General features: G+C 35.5%; 8 protein-coding genes and 1 long non-coding RNA gene across 11 annotated transcripts; 6 read left to right on the top strand and 3 right to left on the bottom strand.

Annotated features, from left to right (window-relative positions):
* The first annotated feature begins 55 nt into the window (after positions 1–55).
* spn-F (Protein spindle-F) lies at positions 56–1,526 on the top strand. The gene is made up of 2 exons (XM_068297554.1): positions 56–856; positions 933–1,526. The coding sequence occupies exons 1-2, from the start codon at positions 178–180 to the stop codon at positions 1,307–1,309; spliced, it is 1,056 nt and encodes a 351-aa protein (XP_068153655.1). The 5' UTR covers positions 56–177; the 3' UTR covers positions 1,310–1,526.
* A 1,814-nt stretch (positions 1,527–3,340) lies between these two features.
* LOC137582855 (carbonic anhydrase 2-like) lies at positions 3,341–6,149 on the top strand. Its single transcript, XM_068297581.1, has 5 exons — positions 3,341–3,664; positions 4,009–4,118; positions 5,179–5,269; positions 5,335–5,597; positions 5,668–6,149. Exons 1-5 carry the CDS (start codon positions 3,598–3,600, stop codon positions 6,025–6,027), a joined length of 891 nt encoding a protein of 296 aa, XP_068153682.1. The 5' UTR covers positions 3,341–3,597; the 3' UTR covers positions 6,028–6,149.
* Positions 6,150–6,420: 271 nt separating this feature from the next.
* On the top strand, positions 6,421–8,768 carry CAH5 (Carbonic anhydrase 5). Of its 3 annotated transcripts, none has more exons than XM_068296804.1 (6): positions 6,421–6,557; positions 7,487–7,654; positions 7,708–7,859; positions 7,917–8,007; positions 8,060–8,479; positions 8,543–8,768. In XM_068296804.1, the coding sequence occupies exons 2-6, from the start codon at positions 7,594–7,596 to the stop codon at positions 8,737–8,739; spliced, it is 921 nt and encodes a 306-aa protein (XP_068152905.1). In that variant the 5' UTR covers positions 6,421–6,557; positions 7,487–7,593; the 3' UTR covers positions 8,740–8,768. The 3 variants fall into 3 exon arrangements, with proteins under 3 accessions (XP_068152905.1, XP_068152906.1, XP_068152907.1); XM_068296805.1 differs by lacking the exon at positions 6,421–6,557 and adding an exon at positions 6,746–6,952; XM_068296806.1 differs by lacking the exon at positions 6,421–6,557 and adding an exon at positions 6,746–7,018.
* Positions 7,941–13,684, bottom strand: LOC137582320 (uncharacterized). Its single transcript, XR_011033271.1, has 3 exons — positions 13,050–13,684; positions 8,535–8,733; positions 7,941–8,471 (listed from the first exon to the last, which is right to left on the bottom strand). It is a non-coding gene; the product is annotated as an uncharacterized lncRNA (long non-coding RNA).
* Positions 9,265–11,198, top strand: HDAC11 (Histone deacetylase 11). Its single transcript, XM_068297128.1, has 2 exons — positions 9,265–9,527; positions 9,631–11,198. The coding sequence occupies exons 1-2, from the start codon at positions 9,339–9,341 to the stop codon at positions 10,471–10,473; spliced, it is 1,032 nt and encodes a 343-aa protein (XP_068153229.1). The 5' UTR covers positions 9,265–9,338; the 3' UTR covers positions 10,474–11,198.
* Positions 12,071–13,721, top strand: LOC137582319 (mite group 2 allergen Gly d 2.02-like). The gene is made up of 3 exons (XM_068296807.1): positions 12,071–12,219; positions 13,119–13,226; positions 13,290–13,721. Exons 1-3 carry the CDS (start codon positions 12,147–12,149, stop codon positions 13,616–13,618), a joined length of 510 nt encoding a protein of 169 aa, XP_068152908.1. The 5' UTR covers positions 12,071–12,146; the 3' UTR covers positions 13,619–13,721.
* An 893-nt stretch (positions 13,722–14,614) lies between these two features.
* LOC137582880 (NPC intracellular cholesterol transporter 2 homolog a-like) lies at positions 14,615–15,377 on the bottom strand. Its single transcript, XM_068297618.1, has 2 exons — positions 15,217–15,377; positions 14,615–15,154 (listed from the first exon to the last, which is right to left on the bottom strand). The coding sequence occupies exons 1-2, from the start codon at positions 15,305–15,307 to the stop codon at positions 14,727–14,729; spliced, it is 519 nt and encodes a 172-aa protein (XP_068153719.1). The 5' UTR covers positions 15,308–15,377; the 3' UTR covers positions 14,615–14,726.
* Positions 15,378–16,085: 708 nt separating this feature from the next.
* On the top strand, positions 16,086–17,682 carry LOC137582104 (NPC intracellular cholesterol transporter 2-like). Its single transcript, XM_068296546.1, has 3 exons — positions 16,086–16,176; positions 17,220–17,327; positions 17,399–17,682. The coding sequence occupies exons 1-3, from the start codon at positions 16,107–16,109 to the stop codon at positions 17,680–17,682; spliced, it is 462 nt and encodes a 153-aa protein (XP_068152647.1). The 5' UTR covers positions 16,086–16,106.
* Positions 17,683–18,442: 760 nt separating this feature from the next.
* Positions 18,443–19,027, bottom strand: LOC137583026 (NPC intracellular cholesterol transporter 2-like). The gene is made up of 2 exons (XM_068297902.1): positions 18,936–19,027; positions 18,443–18,870 (listed from the first exon to the last, which is right to left on the bottom strand). The coding sequence occupies exons 1-2, from the start codon at positions 19,024–19,026 to the stop codon at positions 18,443–18,445; spliced, it is 519 nt and encodes a 172-aa protein (XP_068154003.1). The 5' UTR covers position 19,027.
* Positions 19,028–19,328: the final 301 nt, after the last annotated feature.

The raw sequence follows: 19,328 nt of genomic DNA, 5'->3' as shown, positions 1-19,328 counted from the left end.
TGGGCGCAAAATCTTTTGCACATATGTATACGCACCAGGGATGGAATACGTGTTTTTGTTTTTGCTTTTCGTTTTGTTCACCAAACGTCACAATAACATAGTTTTCTGTGGGAAATTGTTGAGAAATTTATATTTATTAAATGCTAAGGCGTTTCAGGAAATTGGCTACCAATCATTATGGCACCTACTAACTCAGCCATCACCGGTGACAAAATAAATTATGCCCTCCAAGTGGCATTGCAGACCATGAAAGAGCGCTGCAAACAACTGCAACAGCAGGTCAGCAAAATGGAGGAGGAGAACCTGCGTCTCCGCGAAGGCACAAATACACAAACTGACTCAGGTGATAGCTTGACTTTGCAGTCGCAAGTATCGGAATTGCAGCGACAGAAGGAACAACTAGAGGAACAAATTAACATGGTGTCCAATGAGAATCGTCGATTGTGGTCACGTCTTTCACAGATTTCAAAGGATCAACAGCTAGAAGTATCACAGGCACAGACTGCAGCCAAAAACGACGATGACTCGGCCACTGACTTGCGTGCCAATCAAAACCTAATTCGTTCGAAGACTTTCACACAGCATTCACCAAATCCGCACTTGCGTCAGAAAATGATCTCGGATGAAATGAGTCTTGAGGAAATTGCCCTTGATGACTTTGGAGCCAATGACTCAGATTTGGGCTATCCGTATGGCCTGCAGGTGCCAATACATGAGACTGGAGGAGTATCGACAGATTTCGATGCCAATTTGGATGCCAAACGTTGCATGGACGGTTTGCAGGATTTGCGTCGCGAGGCCATGAAACAGCAACAGGAACTTACTTCTGCCCTAACACTGCTAGAAAATCGCATTGGTAAGAAAACCTTGACCGCTTATCAGAAACTATTAATCAGCTATAAGTTTTCTTTGTCTTTGGTTATCTTATCTAGCGTTGCAGCCCTGTCCTGAATGCGTCCAAAAGGCTGCCCATAAACCGGAAACGGCCGATAAGAGCCTCGAAACAGATGAGAGCCTAAACAACGAATTAAAGCAGTATGACAAGGAGCACATCGATGCTTCCCACAATGGACATGATCAGACTCATGGGCCAACGCCTCCGCGCCTTAATATCATACAGGAGAAAATCCAGGCCGATGGCATGGAAAAGACATGTCCCATGTGCGGCAAGCTATATTCCAGCCAGATATCGTTTAAAGCATTTCGCGAGCATGTCGAAATGCATTTCATTGACGAAACAATCGAATTAGAGAACAATAGCATCGATCGACAGTTTGAGTTTGTGTCTCATACTGTTGGCGATTTCTGACCCAATAAACATATCCATCTTTCTTTTCACAGCGCTCTTACAAAATGAATATTATTGCTTCTGTGTTCAAGTTGCAAACCGTGTGCTCTTTTAATTTCAACCTTAAACTGTTAAAGTTATGTTATATAAGTGCATACTTAATTATAAGCGCGTGTATGTATATTTTAAGTTTTTAGTGACTGGATTGCAAAATACAATATATTTGATATTTATCCAAGCTCTCAATCTCGTGGACAACTTTCAAAAATTGAAGAATTTAATTTTTCGCCAAACTATCAGCAGCAAAACTATTGAAAAGTGAAACTATTTTAATTGAAAAGTAATGGAAAAAATGAATAGAAAACGCTCGTTACTGCTTCCATTATGATTTGGCATTGTTATGACGTTTGTGCCGATTTAATGTCGGAAGTTAAATAATTATACTACGGTTATCAAAAGAAGCAATTATGGCACAGCAAAGGTGTTGTAAAAAACCAGTTTTCGAATGAGAAGCAACTGAAATCAATGAATTATGAATAAAAAAAAGGAAAAACATAATCCACAAAGCAAATTTACAATCAGCATAGACTTACTCACCTTTTGGTCTGCCCCATGACTAAGTGGGGTCTAAATGATTTCTGTTCATTCTTATAACTAATTCACAAGAACTTAAACGTCACCGTTTCGCAAGCTCTGCCCAAATTTTGCCCTTGTTTTAAATTAGTATCTATTACTATTTCTTTTCTTGTTTTGTTTCGTTTTTTATATGCTTTACAAAACTTGTATAACATTCCAATTTGGCCAATTTGCATATTCGCCAAATCCAGTTGCGATTTTTGTCTACATATTTTAAATTATATCATCAAATCTTTAATGCTCTCGTTTAGTGAAGAATTCGAAGAGTTTTTTGTTACTGTTAGATATGGTAATACCAATTTCTCTTTCATTAAGGAACTTAAACGATTTCTATTGATCAGAATGTTAAATAATATCTGCATTTAGTTTGTCTATCTTAGTTTATGTTTTAGTACTTTTATAAGAACCCTTATCAGTTTCATTTAAAATAAAGTGGATTTGTCTTGGTCTAAAATTTAGACTCTACATCAAATAAATCTGTAAAGAAAAACTGTTTAGTAATTAGCGGAGAATTCCAATTTTTTTTTAATAACAGAAATAAAAATTGTTAGATTCTAGAAATTTAACTACTAAAGATTTTTGTTTTTTTCCCCCCCAATTTCTTCAGTTTCGACAAATTTCTTTTTAAGTTAATTTCTTTGATTAATTTACTTTATATTCAATAGAGTTTATAAAAGTTTTCCAGTAAAGAGCATACATAATTCGTTGTGTCGTTAGTTAAATAAAAAATTATATGACAGAAATGGAAATGATTTAAATTCGTCTCTTAAGATGCTGTTAATTATATACTTTATGGCCAAACATAGTAACTGTTTAATAGAATAATTAAGCAAAATCTTCACCAGAGTTTAAATTTGAAACACTTTTTCTTATGTGTAGGATATAAATATTTGTGGAATATACAAATGCAAAAGGGTCAAAAGTTTATATTAAAAGTAAGTTAAATATATGTATACTCACATTAATTCAGAGTCCAAACCTTTTAAAAGATTCTTAAGCTTTCAAAATAGTTAATTTTGAAGTTTTCAATTCCCTTAAACATTTAACAGTTATCTTTGTTAGGCAATTGTTATTATGTTCCATATTTTAGTGTAGTTGTACATAAATCAAGTTGACGAGAAAGATTAGTTTTATGGCATGTTGCTATTTAACGATATTTCCGCAATTCTGAATTCTAAATGTTTCGTTCGGCATACGTTCGAAATGTGAAATCAATTGATCGATCATTCATCATTCCATTTCGAAAACAAAACTCCACAGAAGTGGCAATTAGACTGCCACATTATTGCTACTGTTTGACGTTTTCCTTGCCTTGCCACATACGCCCCACATCTTAGATTCGTTTCGATTCCGTTTCCATTTCCCTTCCAATTGCCAACCATCAGGCCAAGCCAGCGGTCGGCGGTTTGTCTGCTAACCGCTCTGCTCCTACACATACCGTCCATCTGTAGCTTCAACTATAAAAGTTATGTGGCGCTTTCTGAACCGTTTCAGTTCAGTTGTGCGTCGGCCACAGAGGCCACCGTTATATGTACACACATATATCTCATAGATAGAAAAAAAAACAAACAACAAAAAATTATGCAAAATAATTGTCAGTGTGCATCGGAATACAATTGAAATCGCAATCAGAATCAGAATTACAACAATCACAATTCAGACAAACCGGCAGAATGCAATCGAGTGTTTTTCACAGACTTTTTCTATTACTGCCGCTCGCCTATCAGCATACATCGAATGGTATTGTAATTGTGAAACGGCAAAATACATAAATTTCAATATTTTATACATAATTTGTGCGAATTGAAAATAGTCAGAGCACACACACACACACACACACACACACGATCTATTGATGGCTCTGCCTTTTTTTTTTAGGGCCAATAATTAATCATCTATAAAAAATCCCCACACTAATTTGTGTCTTCAGACCAATTTGGAGTGATTGGTCATGGTTTTGTTTTGTTTTTTTTTTTTTTTTTATAAATTTTTAAGAGGATTTAACAGCTGCTTAGTGCGTGAAAGAAAGTGAAAATATGTTGTTAGCTGAATCGATTATTAAATTGTATATAAAAATCTTACAGATGCTGATCATAAGGTGACACATTGGAATTATGAATATCATGGCACAAATTGGGGCGGCACTTGTCAATCGGGTGTTGAGCAATCTCCCATCCAATTGGCCTATGAGAAGGTAAGCTATAATAATAATAAATCTGAATTGTTATAACTAAAATTTATAATGTTTTGGAATGAGTGAATGAGTGATCCCAAAAGAGCTTGGTTAACTATTATTTAATTTCTGTTCAATAACCAACAAATGACTAGAAATATTTCTTAACAACTTTAGGCCAATGACAAAACTTCACTCGAGCTCGATATGAAGTTGCACTGAGTTTTAGCTTTAAATGGATTTATGCCCATTAAAAGCAAGAAGTGTTAAGGTATATTAATGACTATAAGGAGTGCCAATGCTTTGAGACATTTACATTTAATTTCTTGTAATAAAATGAGTCGATCCTAATGAAATAATGATATTCATTGGTATAAATCTTTTGAGAATAATTGCCATAGTATATTAGACACTTTTTTAAAGAAAAAATTAATTAATTTAGATTAACCATCTGAAAGTTCTTAAGTTCTAATAGTTTAATGTTGAAATATAGCTTTGACGCCTACCAACTAAAAGAAAAAAGATGAATACATCGGTAGACAATCATAATGTCTATCGACATGTCCATTGAGGATCAAGATATAGAATTGTAAAATATCAGATAGTAAACAAAGTGAACAAGTCTTTCGTTCTATCCGGTTGACCAAAGAAGAGTATTTGGCACCATAAATAGATGGTATTGCAAAGTCGTTGAACTGATAATTGACTAAACTAAACTATTTGTACATCTGCTGTGTAAGTAAAGTTCTGAATACTTTTGTATGGGTGTAAGTGTACCCACTGTAATGTGAGTGAAAGAATTTCACACAATTACCCCTTCGATAAGGTAGACGCTGCCACGTGCATCTTTCATTCATTTGTTGTCTAGCAACTTCACGGTATGATTTTGAAATAATCTTCGGTTGCAGCCATTGGCAGTTAATTTGATAAACGAGATATGAGTATGAGTATAAATTACTTCCGAATTGCCCTAATTTAGCCACTTTTCAAAGTCACTTGTCGCCAAATTACAATAATTTGCCATTGATATTTACAATTTACAAGTTACTTAAACTCTTTATGTCATGCTTTCTATGCGCAGGCGTACACAGTTCCCTTGCCCCGAATTGTATTCAAAAATTATGATGTAAGACTAAAAGAACCGTTGATGTTGATAAACAATGGGCATTCGGGTGAGTTTCAAAGTCAATCAACACTCCTAGAAAAAGGTTTATTGATATTATTTTTTGGAAACTAGTTCATATGGACATACCAGAGACACAGAATGGTAATAGACCCTACATAACGGGAGGCCTACTAAAGGGACGCTATCAGGCTGAGGGGTTTCACTTCCATTGGGGATCTCCAACGACACGCGGATCTGAACATTCAATTAATAAGAGGCGATTCGATGTTGAAATGCATATTGTACATCGAAATGTTCGTTACAATGATTTGAAAGAGGCTCTCAAACATGCTGATGGTGTTGCTGTCTTGGGAATAATGTTTAAAATTGTCAAGGTTAGTATTAGCAATTTCTCCTAACCAATTGGAGTTGTTTATATTTGCATTCTATGATATTATTACACAGAATCCCGATCGCACTTATCCTGGACTCAATAAGGTATTTGCTGCCACCTCAAATGTCGTTAGGTACGAATCCGAATCGGAAATATCTGGCTCCATAAGCGTTGGCCAATTATTGGGCGATTTGGATACACGTAACTTCTTCACCTACAAGGGATCACTGACCACTCCAGATTGCAACGAGGCTGTTACATGGACGGTGTTCTCACAAATTTTGCCCATACCTTTTGGTCATGTGGCAAAATTATGGCGCATCCGAGACTCCAGTGGTCATAGCTTAATTAACAATTTTCGTCTGACTCAACCACTGAATGGACGTAGTGTATTCTATCGAACCCCCATCGATGGTACAAAGGGCAAGTGAACAAAGCCAAAGCCAAATATAAAAATTAAAATAAGTATATTTATTTTAAATTTTAACTATTTATCTATGCTTATTTTCAAAGAATTCAATTAAATATTGAAAATATTGATATTAAAAAAGGATTTCAGACTTTTTATAAATTATTGAACTTTAATTTAAAGCAGAAATCTAATTACTAAATTTAGAAGTAGAAATCTAAAAATTGTTAATATCATTCAAACACCATAAAATTAACAATTTGTCACGTTACGACTTAATCTTTTCATGACACACAAAGGGAACTTCCACTATCCAGAGTATATGTATCTATAAATAAAGAGAAAAAAAACACAAAGATTGTAAAATAAGGCAATTACTCAAAACTTTTCTATGCAAATAGTGTTCAAAAAGTGTTCAAAGTGTTTGGCTTCAATTGGGATTAATTAAGTTTTAATTATTGATCTTGAAAAACGTTTATTGTAGGTAACACTACAAGAGTAGGCCAGGCAAAGAAGCAGATATTGAACAGAGGTTCAGACCTAAATCAACAAGTAAGAATGTTTCTTAGAGGACATTGACTAAGAGAACCGTTTACCATCTCAAGGCTACTTGCAGCTGTTAAGTCTATTTACTGGATCAAATTGAAGCTTAGCTGTAATTGCTTTTGTCTCGGTGCCAGTCATTTCCTCATTCTAGTGAAAAATAAATCTGCTTGAATTTGTGGCTTAAGAAATACAGTACAGTAAACAACAAACTAGTGGAAAATGTTTGCGTTAAATTACTCGGAAGACTAGAAAATCAAAGTTTAAGAACCATAATGTTAAATAAGTGTCCAGCACTGTGCCTTAGATTTGTATAAAGAGTAAACATTTAAAGAGAACTTGAGAGGAGCAACAATGCACAGTCAGCAATTCTTATAAACATCATTAGAGTTCTAAAGAAATCTGTAAGTAAAAATATTCCATCCGAGTGAAAATCATTGATAGCCCTCGAGATCTGCAACATTGTAATGGTAAAGAAGTTTCATCCCAGTCTGAAGTCAACTGTCTGGCCTTCTAACTTTTAAAATATTGTGCCATAAGTCTTGGGATTATTGAGTTCATCTCCTCCTTCAATATAAAATCTTCAGGTCCTAGATGATATACTTATTTATTGGATCGTTCAACTTGTGCAACAGGCTTTAATTACCGGCAACGAAAAGAAAAATCACATGTGTGGATGAGGCGGCCTTTGCGAAAGTTAATTGTCGAGCTGGTTTTGCAGCTCTAACAGCGCTTCAATCTCTATGTAAATTTAGCAATAGGCCTAAGACAGGGCTGGGCGGTGCAAGCCGGAGGGAACGGGGACAGGGACTGCAATGGAGGGCTTTGCTTATCAGCCTCTAGGAAAGTCATTAGAAGAAGTCGTTTTCGTTCTGTTTTTTTCTTTTTTTCTTTGGTTTTTTAATAATTTTTTTGTTTTGTTTTTATTGAACTGGTAGGTATAAATGGTCCTGCTTGGCTCGTATCAAGTCACAGTCGAGTTGGAGACTTCAACGGGAGCAAAACAGAAGACGTTAATATAAAGAAGAGTTCTTAGTTGCAGAAGATGTTTGTTTTAAGGTTTTGGTGGCCAATGGTCATACTCAGCTGTTCGACAGCCCTGATTGGTGAGTTTTCCTTTAGAAGTATTTGTGAATTATATATCATGAATATCAAGCAGAGATACCAGATGATTATTTGAACGCCATAAGACAAGATCGAGCTGAGGATGATGCAGCTGGTGATTATAATTACGATCATCAGGGAGCTGATTGGACTGGCATCTGTGACAGTGGACAGAGGCAATCGCCCATTGATCTCATATTCAGTGATGTGAGTATATTCCCTGAAAGATTTTTCTAATAACTTAATCTTTGGTCAATTCAATAGTCCACGCTGAGTTCCATTCCCCGCATACGTTTCCACAATTACAATCAATCTTTGCGAACTCCCTTGGTCCTCACAAACAATGGACATACAGGTGAAAAGGCTTTCCTTCAACAAAAACTCTTAACTGAACTTTTAGTCTTTAGCCAACATGGTCTTACCGTTGACCAGAGGAGGACAACGTCCTTATATCAATGGCGGCTTGTTGCCCGGTGACTTCGAGGTTCAAAGCGTTCATTTCCATTGGGGATCTAGGTCGAGCAAGGGCTCAGAACATGCCATTAATTATGTGCGTTACGATGTCGAGATGCATATTGTGCATAAGAACAGGCGTTATCAATCCATGGGTGAGGCCACCCAACAGCCGGATGGTTTAGCCGTGTTGGGTGTGATGTTCCGTGCTGTTCCCCGATCTCGTCCCAATTCCCAGCTCTATGGACTCAACAAGATCTTCAATCAAGTGCCACGCATTGTTGAATACAATTCAAATGTGACTATATCGGGACAGTTGAATGTTGGCCAACTCTTGGGTGATGTGGTCACTGGCGAATTTTACTCCTACAACGGTAAATTTAATGTTAATTAAAATATGTTTAAACAATATTATAGAACTGTTTTTACCCTTCAAGGCTCTCTAACGACACCCGATTGCGCCGAATCCGTGACCTGGACTGTCTTTAGTGATATACTTGATTTTCCCGAGCGTCAGATAGCCAAACTCTGGACCCTCAAGGACTCGCGCAGTCGTCCTTTGATCAATAACTATCGTGACATACAGGATACAAATGGACGACCTGTCTATTATAGAGCATTGCAGAAACTATAAAAAAATTAAATAAATAATAGAAAACAAAACGTAATCAATTTAAAAATTGTTGTACTAAAGTCTTTTATTAGTTTAATGTTGTTTATTTTGGTTAGATATCTCATCAGGGCACAGTTGACAACAGTGAGAACACTTTTTGATTTCGTGTGACTAAATTTTGAGTGTTGCCCTTTTTCAATTCTAATCTCTTTACACAATCTTTAAATTTTACATATTCTTGTTTGAGGTTCAATGTACTCGCTCCTAATGTGAACAAACCTTAAAGCTTTTCTCTTCAATGAAAGATGTGTGTAATGTTTCAGTATAGCAAAATTTAAGCTCACAGTTTGAATAGAGACTCGTTAATAGATTTAGTTTTGAAGTAACTGATTTTAATGCCATATGTTTGATTTCGATAGTCACAGATTTGAATCGAATCGAGAAGGTCATACTATTTCATGTCGTTGAGCTTTTTATCCAGCTGCATCAACCCCCGGCTTGCTAAACTTATTGCATACTTAAAGGGGTAGCAATGCATTTTTGGAGCTCATATGAGAATCAACTGGTGCTGAGTGCAATACATATAAATTTGCCAAATTACATATTGAAAATTGTGAAGAATGATGAAACCACTATCAGAGAAAGTGTATCAGGAGGATAGAAAGCTTGATGAGGTGATCTGGATAAGACGAGAAGATATTGGTAGCACCAAATTGCCCATTGTCTACTCCAAAAAGTATGCGGTCCGCTTTGCTGGCCTTGAAAAGTTGCATCCCTTTGATGCAGCCAAAGGAAAACATATTCAAAAGGTATGCACGCCCACTTTTCGGTTTCCACTACTTCTATACTGTAACTCCCACTTACACCGCCCATGGCTTATGGCCAAAAATAACTCTTTTTTGCCATTTGTAGATACTATGCGCAGAACTTCTATTGGGAAACGGGGACTTCTATGAACCAAAAGAGGTTACCAAAGAGCAATTGCGCCGCATACATACTCGAAACTATTTAAAATCGCTGGAGTGCAGCATGAATGTGGCATCGATTGCCGAGGTTCCACTGCTTACTTTTGTGCCCAATACATATGTCCAATCGTGCTACTTGCGTCCGATGCGTTTTCAAACGGCTGGCTCCATTTTGGCCGGCAAATTGGCCTTGGAGTACGGATGGTCCATCAATTTGGGAGGTGGATTTCATCATTGTTGCAACTCGAAGGGGGGCGGTTTCTGCCCCTATGCCGATATATCTATGCTGGTCGTTCGACTCTTCGAGTTGGAGCCGTTCCGTGTGCAACGCATTATGATTGTTGATCTGGATGCTCATCAAGGTAATGGACATGAGCGTGATTTTCACAACGTGGCCGCTGTTTACATTCTGGACATGTACAATGCTTTCATCTACCCAAAGGATCATGAGGCCAAAACCACAATACGATGTGCTGTAGAGCTGCGACCGCGTACCGGGGACTCCTTCTATTTGAAGAAACTGGCCCAATGCCTGAAGACGGCAGTTAGTGAGTTTAAGCCGAATGTGGTGATCTACAATGCAGGCACCGATATACTCGAAGGCGATCCGTTGGGCAATCTGGCCATAACACCTGGAGGAGTTATAGAAAGAGATCGCCTGGTGTTTAGCACATTTCGTGCATTGAATATACCAGTTGTCATGTTGCTCAGTGGTGGCTACCTAAAGAAATCGGCTTGTGTTATAGCCGACTCGATTGTTAATCTACGACGAAAGGGTTTACTAAACTAAATTGGAAGTTAACCCAAAAAAAGCAATAAATAAAAGGAGAAGGGATTGTGCTGACAAAATCAAAGAATTTATAGACTAAAGGCTAATTGTGTGTAATTGAGAAGTGTTTGCAAAATGAAATCACATTTAATCCGCAAAAATATATGTATACTCAATTAAACAAACAATAATATATGTATGTATATCTAATCAATGTTAGGGGACTAATTCCATAGATTTAACTATTTTTGTATTTTTCGGAAAGATTTGTAAACAAAATTCTAACTAATGTCAAAATTTATACCATTTATCCTAAGAAGATTTCTTGTCTTTTGTTATAGTAAATTATAATTGTTAAACACTTTGTTAAATGCGCTGTTATGTTCCAATCATAATCCTAGACTATATAATATACATTCTAAATATATTATTATAGGTCTTGAAATATTAACTCTATATATGTATGTGTGTATTAAGGAACCTGTTATGTAACTTCTTATTCGAAACTCAAACATATTTCGAAATTAATATCAATAACATTGTTAAATCTTTTTACCTTTGAAAGATCCTGTAAGGTCAATAATTTTTTCATGCATCAATCGACATACTAATTACGTCAATCGGGTCAAATTAAAAAAGAACTATCTACTTTTTAAAATACCTTTAAATGAAATCATTTAAGATTCCATTAATTGTCTAAAATATAAGGATACTTAAATAAATGTCTATTTTCAATGTTTAAATAATACGTACTTGGATTTAATAAACAGATTTTACTCTTGAAATCGGACGGGATTCAAAACAGCGCCAGAGTATAAGGCAGTAAATTAGTCAATTGGCTTAAACCAAACTTGATTTGCGCGGTTTCTCTTTGACAGTTGGCCAATAAGAAATAAATTTGGTCTCACATGTAAATAAGAAACATCTACGTAAGCCTCTATCTACATGTAAAAAGATTTCGAAATTGCCCGGCAAAGAAAATGAAGTGAAAGACCCAAAGGTTTTATGCCTTTCCAAAAAGAAAAGTTTAACTTATGAAGGAAAATCTTAGTGGCTTTTTAGTAATTGCATTGAGTAATGAGATTTTCATATAGATAATAATTCGAATGCTATACATTTTGTATTTTAAGACTGTTATTACACAAAATCCCTACGAGAGTATTGAAATTAAAAGGAATCTTATGTATAATACTTTTAACATAAAGGATTCTTTTTGGACATAATTTAATATAAGTTTTGGATAGATTATTTCTTAAAAAGAGGATACCCTGTATACCGGCACTTTAATCAGTGTCAATCCTTAACTTTGTTGCTGCTCAGCTGCTTAGTCGACTGGTTTCTCCGACGCTAGGCTTATCAATTAAATTTTACGTTATATACTGATTGGATTCTGTTATATTTACTCCTCTGACGAAGCGCCAACACCTGCAAACCGCATTGTTTTCATTTGTAAGGCCAAACACCTGCCTTTACCCCATTAGTATCAAAAATCCGATAGATTGATAAACCCCAAACACAAAAAAAAAAAAAATTGCTCATCGTCTGGTCAAAAGTTATCATAGCCAAGACGCCAAAACCGTTGGCTATTTAAACTTCCTCACATGTGAGAATAGTTTCATTCACAGTATTAAAGTGCGTTCGACAGCACCAAGTGGTCAGTTGAGATAACTAAAATTTCAAAAAAATACAACGAAATGTTGCGTCTAGATTTTGTGCTCTTGATAATTGTTGGTCTGTCGACCATAAATGCCACCACGGTGCAAGAATGTAAGTTGCATTTTAAACTGGTGTTACTTACGAGTGGTAGCGACCTATTCAACCATCCTTTGATTCGATTGTACGGCATGACTACTAATAATACCTCAACAAAATAAGAAATATGATTTGTGATTCATTTATTCGACTTTCAACCTCGACATGTTTATGTGCAGTGTCATTAATATGATTGCGATAGATAGAACTTTTGTTATTTATAAGTTTTGTGAATTGGTAACAATCGGTTGTGAGGAAATGAAATATATACACAATTGATATTAGACAAGTGTGGTAAAACGGTGTTTTGATAAGGTCTTATCAACATCTTTTAGTTTTTACCGTTTTTGTAAAGAATTTCTTAAGAATTTGAAAGTAATTCATTTGAAAGCGCTTAAATAAATAAAAGAAAAAAAAAAAAAAAAAAATATTTGAAATTAAATTAAAAAACAAACAGTGAAGTTCTGAATAATTCTTTGCGAACGACGTGCACTATGAACATAATAAAAGTATTTTGTTAAAAATGTTGATTCTGGAAGTCGTTAATAACAATATTATATCTAATTGTCAACCTGAAATCTAGGTAATAAATTCAATGAAACGATTTGATCACTAGAAACTGTTTACTCAGAAATGGATTATGTGTGAAATTTTTCAATTTTTCATCATTTATTTTATAGTTAAAGAGTCCATTTCAATCCACTTTTAAGTATATCACAGAATTTAGCAATGCTTTTCATTTGGATTACTTCTAAATTTCATTGCATATTTTGCGGCTGTGACGCCTAAAAGATACAATGGAATTTTAAAAGATATTGATGTCACTGCTTTGATGTGTTTCTTACCTTTAATTACAATGAATGACGTCTTTGATTGCAAATTGGTGAACTGAATCTTTTATGCTTTGATTCCAGGCAAAGATAAACCCTTTCCATTGAGTGTGCGTGTGGAGAACTGTGAAGAGCCTCCGTGTATTGTCTACAAGGGCAGCACCGCTGTCATGGAGGTACACTTTTTGGGCAGTACGTTATTTACATTGATTGTCCTTTTTGAAGAGTTTTTTAATCAGATTTAACCAATTTCAGATAAGAATAACATGAGAAATATTACTGCCAAAACCACTGCTAAGGTATTTGGCATGAATCTTCCTTATGAGCTGCCCGAAGAGGTGTCCGATGTCTGCTCGAATCTAATGTATGGCGCCATTTGTCCCATCGACAAGAACGAGGATGTAACTTATAAATTCAATTTCTATGTCGAGCCATCTTTTCCCGAAATAACGGCTGACGTCACTGTGACACTGAACGATGAGCTAAACGAACCAATCACTTGTTTCATCTGCAGTTGTAAACTGCGCAAGGGTACGACTACCCAACGCGAGGAATTGGTGTTGGATTGGCGTGTGCAAAACTAAAAGACAGGAAGGCTTCCACACTCCACGACTGATGCTTCCAGACTGACTGATTTTCGGGTTCACAATTGGCTGAATAATAAACTCTTGACTTGCGAAATGATAACTATTGTTTTGTTTACCTTGAATACGTCATCGATTCCAATGCACTCATGCAGCCATAGATTAGTCAATTGATTAAAATAGATTTATAACAAAAAAGTCATCAATGACGTTGCGATTTGCACCGAAATACAAAAAACCTTTTGTGATTAAGTAGCACAAATGCTAATAAAATCACTTCTGATAATCATTTATTGGCCAGTAGCAGCATTAGCAGCAGAGGCAGCAGGTGAAACAAATTGTCCATATGGTCAACAGGTTCCGATGGGAATTCTTATCGTCTTCTGTTTTAAGTGCAAATGAACACTTTAAGAAATTTCAAATGCCAGTAAAGAATCTAACACATTCTAATCATATGATTCTACCACGTCAATTTTTCCATGTATTTATAAGCAAGGTCCTTAAAAACATAAAAAAACTGTTTACAAATATTTTAAATCTATGAATCCAATCATAGTAAGACAAATAACAACCCAATTAGATGTTCAGCTTTGAGGAAAAACAATTGACTAAGTAATCCAAAGACAAAGAAATGTTGAAAGACGATTAAGATTTTTTCCAGTGTACGTGTTTTGGCCCAATCTGATAGCTACTATTTCAACTCATTGATAACTCGGTACACACTTCTTCTTCTTCTGCTTAACAATACAATTGGCTGCATGTCCCAACAGGTGTGTTAGGTCTGTCTATAATCACACACATTTATAACGTCGTAAACCACTTGAACTGGACAGGACAATTTGTCGAACAATCGATCAATAATTGTATATGAGCCAACCGATTGAGAAACTAAGCGATTTTTTATGGTCAATGCACTTTAAAACGCGCAAATCAAATCTAACAAAATGCCCATTACTACAAAGTTAATAATAATTAACATGAAAAACCAACTAATAGTTAAATTTCTTACTAAATAATTTTTAATGTAATAAAATTTGCTACTAAAATATCATGTATCACAGTAATCAATGCCAATTTAGCTAATAAGGTAAGGTAATTCATCTACAATTTAGTTGAGATAGTTAAGCTCATAGACTTTTGTGCCTCCAGAATTCTTAACAACCTTGATGTCACAGACAAAACACGTGGCCGTCTCTCCATCTTGATCGGCCAAATAAATTTCTATCTTCACTCCAATTTCCGGATATTCACCAATGGGGAAACTAAACAAATAAGTCACATCTTCGGTTGGGTAGAGAGGACAATAGGCTCCATACATGAGATTGGGACAGACAGCAGCCACATCGGGCGGCAGTTCATAGGGCACTGTAATAATGCCCAAAGTGGTGGCCTTCACCAAGGTGGTAAGCTGGGTGATGTACTTATCGACGGCAAAATCAATTTCAAATTTCTGGGTTGTTCCTTTGACAACGAGACACGGTGGCGTTACGCATCCATGAACCCGGACCTCTAGCGGAAATGGTTTACTACCAGAGCCTAAAAGAGAAATATTTGATTAATTTTAAAGGCCGCTTTAAGTAGTATCCTTCAGAACTTACATCGTTTCACTTCAGTGGCGGGATTTTCATTTTCAGCACTACCGCCGATGATAAGGCAAAGGCCGAGGTAAATTATAAAGTTGATTTTCATATTGTGTTCTAACACTTGCTCATGGATTTTGTTAATGTGGTAGACTAACTATGTTGCCAACATTTATATAGCATATGCTAAGAGAGTATTAACGGCGATTTTGAGTGTTTTTTGTTTTTTGCTAAGGTGAGGTTTATCTTATCGGCGCCAATTTTGATTTGTCAAACGGGAAGTAACCTCACTGGTAATCAAAAGCAGTGCTTGCCAAATTGTGTCTCGAAGTTTGAGAAGCATTGCAACTTGACTACGCCCACTTTATTGCTTAAACAACCAATAGAATAATAATTCATAATTAAAAAGCACTCAACAAGCTACTTGATATTGTAGTATTTCATGCATTATCGATTATCAAGTGCTCAATCGAAATCTTTATCAATGTGCTTCACCGCTAAACCATCCTTTGAGAGGACACCTGTTCGCTGAACATTCAAATGGGGGTATTTCTCGACCGGCATAGTTTTCAAAACAGATAGCCAAAACCTTATCGCATTCATATTTAGATTGGCTTTAGTAGGCAAAGTAAACTTGAAAACCTTTTGCCACATTTGACATTATCACTTTTCCGTTGAACCGCTCTTTACAAAAAATATGCTAGTTGTTAGTTTGAAATTTGATTTCCCTGCGTAAATTAAATTTTATAATCTCTTGCCTTAAAAGTAGTTGCTATTTAAAAAGTTTTCCATATAAATTGATTTACGTATAGTAAGGCTTTTGATACCGAATCTGAATATTTAAAGATCCCCACTATCCGGAATAGTTTCATTTACCTCTACGAAGCGTTCGTGAAAGCATTGACAAAATGTTGATAGTTTATTTGTTTGTGTCCTTAGTTGGATTTGCTGCAGTCAATACTACTAAAGTTCAACAATGTAAGTTTATTGAATTAAAATCCAAAGGCAGAGATGAAATGGAGAAATCTTAACAATTACATTGAGATTCGACTAACAGCTTTTTGAAATCTCCACTCCAACTTATATAAACTCTTTTAGAGATTTAATAAAGTGTGTGTAATAAAATACGAGGTTTGAAGTGATTTACAGTTGATTTGGTGATGTTAAAGGCTTGAGAATATAAAGTGAAGAATGTAGAATGCAAAACGAATCAGTTTATACTCTTAAGAAATCTTTAAATTTAAGATTTGACAACGGTTTACATTTGAAACTCTAAAGAATCTGTCTAGGCACAATCATCAGTCATTTCTTCAAGGGTGCAAATGTATTATATGACGACTTCATTGCCCTTAATTTTTAATATTTCATTCAAATTATAGAGATATGGTAATGATTGTTTATCGTACCTCTCGTTAACTGCTTTACTATTTCTTAAACGTACTTTAGAACATCTTAATAGTATGAATAATTTGATGAATATTTAACTAACATATTTCCACCACGGTTAAGGGTGTTCTAAGTTTCATTAGAGGATGCTAAAAGGAAAGTGATAATCCATAACCAATTAAAGTACTTTTATCTTCGCTTGTCCGTCGTATCTTACTCTTGGTCACCCGACTAGACTTGAATCCGTTCGAAAACAGTTCTTGTTAGTATCTTTATCCCCTTAACTTCAAGTCGTTGTTTAACTTACTTTGAGTACATCCTCCTATATTCTATATCTGCTGCAGAGTTTTTTATTTATTTCCTTAAAACATCTATTATTTTCCATTTAGCCCATAGATAGCTGTTGTTTATATATTTTGATCTGTAAGTCTGGTTTTTCCATGTGATTCATGGCGTGCAATTTACGGTCGGTCCACACCCACCAGTGGAGTAGGTAATGGCCAGCTATCTGATAAAATGCTCTGTCCTTGGGTCGTAGAAGCCATAGGCCCCTATAAGATAAATATATTCAAAACAGCTTTAACTTTTCAACTAACAAAAAGTGTTTTTTGTGCGAATTATTCACCTAATTTTAGGCAAGGATATACCTTTACCTCTGAGTGTAGCAATAGAGAACTGCGAAGAGCCGCCATGTACCATATATAAGGGCAAAACAACTATTATGGAGGTTCTATTCTTGGGCAGTAAGTTAATCTATTTAACCAATAGTAAATAACTTAATTATTTTACGATCACATCTTAAAAACTATTTCAGCCAAGAACGACATCAAAAGGATCACAGCTAAAGCCACTGCTAAGATTTTTGGTATGAATATTCCATATCAACTAACCGATGATATATCCGATGTATGTGCCAATCTAATGTACGAAGCCATTTGTCCCATATACAAGGATGAGGATGTCACCTACAAAATGAATTTCTATGCAGATTCTTCATTTCCTGACGTTACAGCTGATGTCACGACCACACTGTACGATGAGGATGATGAGCCGATAACATGCTTCATTTGCAGTTTTAGAGTTCGCAAGCCAATATAAATGCCAATCATTTACATGGCTATGATTAATAAAGTTTTAATCCAAGTAATAAAGTTTAAATTCTAAATGCGATAGCCAATGTTTACCCCTACTACGTCATGGATTCCAATGCACTCATACAGACTTGGGCATTGATAATCGAAACGTTTCCCTGATATGACGATGCAATTTGCACCGAAACTGATTAATTAATTTGATTAACGTTGTAGCCACGATAATCTTTTATTGATCAGCCAGCAAGCCAAAGAAATTGTCCATATGGTCAGCAGATTCAGATGGCGAATTTCTTATCACCTTCAATTTAAGTGCAAACAAACACTTGAAGAAATCGTTGCGAAAATTTGGCAAAAAGCAACTCCGCAGTTAACCCAAATTGTTCGCTGACCTCCACCCATTAACACAATTGAATAGTTCATTTCTTACAGTGCTTTATGTTTGCCATAATCTAGGAGAAATCTGATAACCGGGTACGTTTTTTTCTGCATTTGTCAACAGGTGGGTTAGGTGCGTTTAATAGCCATTATCAGGCATTAGGACTTTTAAATAATTAATTGATTTGCTAAAGCATTATTTCCCAAACTTTTTATGGCTAATGTACTTAAAAACGGGCAAATCAAATTTACCAAATTACTTGCACCATCTGTTCTATAATTGGAATATGAAAGCAAATGTCATATGACTATATTTATAATAATGTTTAGGTTTTTTCTTGATTAAATTATGCTTATATCACAGTAAATTATAAACTGAATATTTAACTTTAGTTGAGATAATTGAGCTCATAGACTTTTGTCCCTCCGGTATTCTTAACGACCTTGATGTCACATACAAAACAGGTGGCCGTATCTCCATCTTGATCCACCAAATAAATTTCAATTTTCACTCCAATTTCCGGATATTCACCAATGGGGAAACTAAACAAATAAGTCACATCTTCGGTTGGGTAGAGAGGACAATAGGCTCCATACATGAGATTGGGACAGACAGCAGCCACATCGGGCGGCAGTTCATAGGGCACTGTAATAATGCCCAAAGTGGTGGCCTTCACCAAGGCAGTGAGTTGAGTAATATACTTGTCCACGGCAAAATCGATTTCAAAATCCTGTGTGGAGCCCTTGACAATGTTGCATGGCGGAGTGACACAACCATGAACACGGACCTCTAGCGGAAATGGTTTACTACCGGAGCCTATTGTAAAAGAAAATATATTGGTTAATATATTGGTTATGGGGATGATTATCCTTAGAACTTACATCGTTTCACATCAGTGGCGGGATTTGCATTTTCAGCTTGAATCATGACAATAAGGCAAAGGCCAAGGCAAATTAAAATGTTGACTTTCATCTTGTTCTTTCGATTTACTATTATGACTGACTAACTAAGTCCGCAGCATTTATATAGCTGAGTCTAAGAGAGCATTTTAGTTGATATTGAGTAAAGTAATCTTATCAAATTTGTTGAGCACCGAAATCATTGGAAATTGAGTGAATTAATGTACACTGGAATAGGAATATTTGTGATATTTGAGACTATATTTAATTCCTCTTATTGTTGTCATCAATGGCAACTTTTTGTTGGAATAATTACCAATTTATAAAATATATTTTTGGAAATTCTTTTTCTTTTTGTGCAAATCCCAAAAATAT

The sequence above is a fragment of the Drosophila tropicalis genome, unplaced genomic scaffold, assembly GCF_018151085.1.
Source record: "Drosophila tropicalis isolate 14030-0801.00 unplaced genomic scaffold, ASM1815108v1 contig_859, whole genome shotgun sequence".
NCBI classification, from domain to species: domain Eukaryota; kingdom Metazoa; phylum Arthropoda; class Insecta; order Diptera; family Drosophilidae; genus Drosophila; species Drosophila tropicalis.
The sequence above is the reverse complement of the archived record's forward strand: the minus strand, read 5'-3'. Positions and strand labels throughout refer to the sequence as shown.